This window comes from Notothenia coriiceps, unplaced genomic scaffold (genome assembly GCF_000735185.1).
Source record: "Notothenia coriiceps isolate Sejong01 unplaced genomic scaffold, NC01 NC01_scaffold00036512, whole genome shotgun sequence".
In the NCBI taxonomy this organism is placed as follows: domain Eukaryota; kingdom Metazoa; phylum Chordata; class Actinopteri; order Perciformes; family Nototheniidae; genus Notothenia; species Notothenia coriiceps.
The window spans coordinates 29,015-35,014 of NW_011369213.1; the positions used below are offsets into that span (position 1 = coordinate 29,015).

Here is a 6,000-nt window from a genome sequence, read left to right on the forward strand (position 1 = left end):
TCTTCTAGACTCTCCTCCCCCAGCGGGTACTTGGACAGGGTTGGATGACACACGTCGCATCACACGTCTCTTAAAGGGGAGTCAATATAAGGAACTCATATCACTATGCGCCAAAGGGTTAATATGTGCTGCTGCATGTATGCATCAAACAGGTTTTCACACAGGACATACAGAGTGAAAGATTATTGAAGTGAAACATGGCTGCTAGATATAAGCATACCCTCTATTTCCCCAAAAATATAGGCCAATTTTGGATTTATGGTTATTATCATCTAAGCTTGATCCAGGTTTTAAATTGGCCAAAAATACTAATATAATATAAGACAAGTACAAACATCGTGGAGTAATTTCTCTCCAGCGGGGTATAAAAACAACGTCTTAATGTTTATCTTCGAGATATTCAGCTTACTGTTCTAACCGGAAATGCAATGAGAACAAATCAGGCTTTTATTTATTTAAAGACCATGCAACAAATAAACTGAATAACATCTAATTGCATAGATATTTGGCTTGATTGTGGTGTTTAGGGCGTCCCTGCATAATCATTAAAGTAATATAATCATGGCTGTGATGGGAGAGATTCATGCGTGGAGAAAAGGCACGTCCTGCGTAATTACGTCATGTGACGTACACGGAACTGTAGCCACGTCGTCAATGGGAGGAACCGGAAAAACAGGAAGCGTTGACTACACCAGACTTTAGTGCTGATTGTACAGAAAACAAAACAGTAAGTGAATTTAAAACAACATTACGTGATTATATGTATGAATTAGGTTTGTTTGTTACGTTTAATGCGGAATTAACTTGTTTTTGCTGCGTGTTGATGTATGTTCAGCTAGTAAATGTAAGTCTAAGGAAGTTGCTCTGTCATTTCAATAGATGTGATTCATTTTATTGAGTTTATCTGTTTAGTAGGCGACAGACTGCCGCTGCAATAAGTGCAAACTTTGCCCTCTTCTTGTCCTTTGACATTCAATATAAAAGCTTTGTCTAGCTGTTGCCTTCAACGGGCGTTTAACCTGAAATAAGACATGTTTACTATGTGTTAATATATGTATAATTGAAAAAGCCCCCAAGCTTTCTCAGTATATGGAATAGTTCAAATCTCTCATCCTCAACCAGCTACAACCTCAAAATGTGTATTTATGCAGTAGTAATATTAGTATTAAGTAATAATAAGCCTCTTATCTGATGATATTACTATGACTGGAATCATTCTGTTGGAAAACAAGATTATTTCTTTAAATGCTAATGTTGATATGTCACATACATGTTGGTGATATTGCCTTTGTTCTTTAAATTGAGTTAACATTTGATTGATTTTGTTTGACTTTCATTGTTGTAATGGACCTAAATACTTCGTCTATCACTCCAATGTCTACTTTTTATGTTTTTCAAATGTTTTTCAGTGATGTCCGAGTTTCAGGAAGTATCAAAGCAGTCCGGTGTTCACCCAAAGCCTGCAGGGTTGGTTTTGCAGTATGGCACCGCAGGTTTCAGGACCAACGCAAAACTGCTGGACCACATCATGTTCAGGATGGGACTGCTGGCAACCCTCCGCTCCAAAACAACCAAAGCCACCATCGGAGTAATGGTCACTGCATCACACAACCCTGAGGTGAAAAAAACCTCCTAATGCCTCCTTGCATCTTGCTATAAATCTATGTTTTAGTTTATATTCTGTGTGGATATTTTAGATAACTGTTTTTTTCCCCTGTCATACTATTTATTTTATCTCATAACATTGTTTTCTTTTTATGTTCTTAATAACAAATGACAGTTTCCACCGCTCCCTTTCCTTGGCCTTTCATGGGATTCTACCAGTTTAAACAATGTCTTTAATAACATCATATTAATAACCCTCCGCTCCAACTTCTCTCTTGATATCTATGTAGGAGGACAACGGGGTGAAGCTTGTTGACCCCATGGGGGAGATGGTTTCCGCGACATGGGAGGTCTATGCCACCCAGCTGGCCAACGCTGAGCAGGAGGATTTGCTGGCGGCGCTGAAGGATATCATAGAGAAAGAGGCCGTAAACATGAGCCAGGAGGCTAAGGTGTTTGTGGGCAAAGACACCAGGTATTTAAAGTGATGTCATCTCTAATTTGGATTCCTTAGATGGAAAGATGTACATTGAAGCACAGAAAGATACACATAGATGCACTTGTAGCAGACCTTTTATGCCTTTTACTATTCACTCATTCTTTCTGTGGTCGCAAATGCTCTTACTGTACATAACATTTTATTATTTTATGTGTTTTTCAAACAATAGAGGCAGCAGTGCCCGCCTTTCACAGGCAGTATTGGATGGAGTATCTGCACTCGGGGGTCACAGCAAAGGTGGGGCTAAAAAAACATCTATACTCCTTATATTTAACTAATTTGTTTACCTTCTTAGTTTTATTATTCCTCTACCGTTTGTCTTATCTTGCACTTTATCTGACTCTTTCTTTCGATCCCATCAGACTATGGTTTGGTGACGACCCCGCAGCTCCACTACATGGTTTGCTGTCAGAACACGCAGGGGAAATACGGAGAAGCCACATTGGAAGGATACTATAAGAAACTCTGCCAAGCTTTCATTAAGCTCTCAAAGAATGTAAGAATCCAGGGTGTGTCCTGTGTTGCTGTGACTTCACTCAAGCTTTTTTTATTTGGGGGCGTGTCTTTTAATTACGCCTATCCATCAAGGAATAACTCCTTTCTCCTTCCCCCCTTTTTCTCACCTCTCTTGCAGGCGTCCAACTGCACAGACGACCAGAAGCACCTCTCTGTGGATGGCGCTAATGGCATTGGGGCCCTAAAGGTGCGCGAGATGGAGAGTCACCTGAAAAAGGAGCTGCATATATCGCTGTTCAACGATGGCAGTGAAGGAAAGCTCAACCACCAGTGTGGGGCGGACTTTGTCAAAGTGCAGCAAAAACCTCCAACAGGTAGAGCCGTGCTTTTTAAACTTTCAGATGAGGCAATTTATGATGTGACGCAAATTAAAATGATTTGTATTAAAAGAAAAATACTTTTTTAATATACATACAGCGACAACAAAACAGTTAATGAAATGCTTCTCTGTCTTATCTCATGTGAAATCACAGATTCATTATCCGACCACAAGATGGAGACAGTTAATCAGCAAACTGCCTTAGCAATGTCTACGTTTTGGTCTTACACTTACTAATTTGACATCCGTTATCATTTATGTGTCCCTTTTTTAAAAGTAGCCATGTGTCAAATAAATGTCTAGCCCCAAGATAAACGTAGGTGCTGTTTTTAATGGCCTTCTTCCCTCTTGCGCCTTTCTTTCTATTTCTCTGTAAAGGCATGGAGATCAACCCGGGGGAGCGCTGCTGTTCCTTTGACGGTGACGCTGACCGAATCGTTTACTACTACTCTGACTCTGAAGGGACATTTCACCTGCTGGATGGAGACAAAGTCGCTACACTCATCAGCACTTTCCTTAAAGAGCTGCTCACATCGGTAAACTCTAAAGTACAAACACGGCAACAACAAGCACGCACATAAACCTGTAGTCAACTGTCTTTATTTTGTTGCTACAGGCCGGTTTAGACTTGAAGATAGCAGTGGTGCAAACTGCTTATGCCAATGGGAGCTCAACAAACTATTTGGAAAACACTATGAAGGTGAGAAAACTCAATTTCTTTCTTTTCATGTTTTCGATACGTAGAAGCTCACACGTTTTCATTACATGATGTAGGTGATAGTGAGGTGTACTAAAACTGGAGTGAAGCACCTTCATCATGCAGCCCAGGAGTTTGATATTGGGGTGTACTTCGAGGCCAACGGTCATGGAACTGTGAGTAGATCCGACACACTTGAACAGATCACATGAAGCACTGAAAAGCTGCTATTTTCTTTATTTGTTATAGTATTTCAGGTGTTACTTAAAAATGTGTAAAGCAATGTGTTGAGGTGTGTCATGCTGTGTTTGTGTTGCGTTCAGGTGTTGTTCAGTAAAGCAGCTGAAGAAAAGATCCAGCAGCTGGCTGAGAACTCCAGCCTCATCGACGAGAAGAAGAGAGCGGCTCTCCTGCTGCAGAACACGATCAACGTCATCAACCAGGTGGACACTTACACATGTAACTGTAAACAACACATCTTTTTCACACTCACTCTCAGGTCTAATGTGTCATTTTGTGTTTTTCTATCTTTTAAAGACCGTAGGCGATGCCATTTCTGACATGCTGCTGATCGAAGCCATATTAGCCATTAAGGGTATGACTATCCATCAGTGGGACGCCATCTACACTGACTTGCCAAACAGGCAGCTCAAAGTCAAGGTACTCATTACTTAATGTGTCATAATGTTGATTGTCATATCTGCTGGTCATTTGTTTATCTTTATGCAAGGTCTGCTACAAAACAGGTCTTCGACTTTCTTGTAGTTGAATGGCTATAATAAATGTAAAAAATGAAATAAGTCACTATTATTACTCGATTAAGTTTTTTCATCAACACACCCATTTTGAAGAGCTGCTTCTGATAGATAATTTATTTTATTTAGTTTTTGGGGTTTATTCTTTTCAAAAATCCTAATTATTTTTGAGCCCTTCATTTTCACCATGAAACCGTTTTTTGTAGGCAACAAAGGACTTACATTTGATAAACCTGTGACTGCAGTTACCCTAGTTCTGGAAATGTTTCAGTGTCTCGCTTTCAGTAGCACTTTCAAAGCCTTCAGGAAAGCAGATTTTTTTTCGTGTGTGTCCTATTTGAATATCTCGTTATTTAAAAAATATATATTTACTCCCTTACACGAATATAGTGTATGTAAGCAGTTATAGTAAGGTGAATCTGTTTTCTGTAGGTGTCCGACCGTAGGTTGATAGACACAACGGACGCAGAGAGGCGGGCGGTGAGTCCAGCCGGACTGCAGGAGGCCATCGACACTTTAGTGAAGAAATACCGAAAGGCCCGCTCCTTTGTGAGACCCTCCGGCACCGAGGACGTGGTGAGAGTTTACGCGGAGGCAGAAACACAGGTGAGAAATCTTTAGTGTTCCCCTTTTGGACTTTATCCTGCCCCCTTTTTTGGCTTCTATTCTCTGATACATATCATATGTGTTTTTAGGACAGCGCTGATGACCTGGCACATGAAGTCAGCCTTGCTGTTTATCGTCTCGCTGGGGGAGTGGGGGGTGAACCCAAACCTTTGCACTAGAAACACAAACACACAACATCGACAAATCAATCGGTGCTTTTCGAGTGCAATCACCATTTACAACATCATTCCCTAAAGTGGTTCTCAAAAGAACTTCTTTAAGGTGAGGAATTAAATTATTTTGTACTTTTAATTGCACTTGGTACTTTATTCAATTTCTTTGTATTTGTCTGTTGTTTTTAAGATCACACAGGGGGAAACAATTACGTTTTTTTTTCTCACTGTAAGTAACGCTATTAAAAAGTCTACTGTCTGCCGGGAAATGACGGGTTTCTATGTCGCATAAATAAGCTATTTCACTGTTATATGTCATAATTAAAACATAAATTGTCTTCACACACTAACTCAGAATATTAACTTTCAATTATCATGTAACTTCCTACTAAATTTAACCTTTTAACGGATACTCTGTATTCATTTTCTTTTCTGTTGAAATCATAAGTTTACATGAGGGGAGTAAAAGCAATTGTGGTTCTTCCGTTGGAAATCTTTTGCTACTTTGGTTTAAATAAATAATGGAAAAGAAAAAAACTGAAGTGTAAGTGTCTCATTGGATTCAAATGAAAACCACAGTTTTGATTGCTTGCTGTTTATTTTGTTACTTTGAAAGACACGTTTACGACACGCAGCAGGATTCAAAAGAGCATTAAAAGGCAGTGATGAGCAGGCAGAGCAGAATGACAGAACACAGTGTAGCCTTCCCATGTAAAGTCTCCATGTAGGACAAACACAATCTTCAAATAGACCTGTGCAGCTTTACTAAAATATTTGTTTTCTCTTTAGTTCAATCATGAATTCTAGGATTTCTAAAGCATTGAAAAGGC

General features: G+C 39.6%; 1 protein-coding gene across 1 annotated transcript; it reads left to right on the forward strand.

The window, feature by feature from the left end:
* The first annotated feature begins 629 nt into the window (after positions 1-629).
* Positions 630-5,459, forward strand: pgm3 (phosphoglucomutase 3). The gene is made up of 13 exons (XM_010792588.1): positions 630-727; positions 1,410-1,618; positions 1,896-2,080; positions 2,274-2,341; positions 2,467-2,600; positions 2,739-2,934; positions 3,318-3,475; positions 3,556-3,639; positions 3,714-3,812; positions 3,960-4,079; positions 4,174-4,296; positions 4,824-4,997; positions 5,087-5,459. Coding segments are annotated over exons 1-13 (1,641 nt in total). The 5' UTR covers positions 630-726; the 3' UTR covers positions 5,177-5,459.
* The last annotated feature ends 541 nt before the right edge of the window (positions 5,460-6,000 follow it).

Excerpts from the sequence above, each read along its gene's own strand:
- pgm3 (XM_010792588.1), top strand. Across the intron at positions 1,619-1,895 it reads CTGCATCACACAACCCTGAG|GAGGACAACGGGGTGAAGCT; the intron begins GTGAAAAAAACC and ends ATATCTATGTAG. Across the intron at positions 4,080-4,173 it reads CGATCAACGTCATCAACCAG|ACCGTAGGCGATGCCATTTC; the intron begins GTGGACACTTAC and ends TATCTTTTAAAG.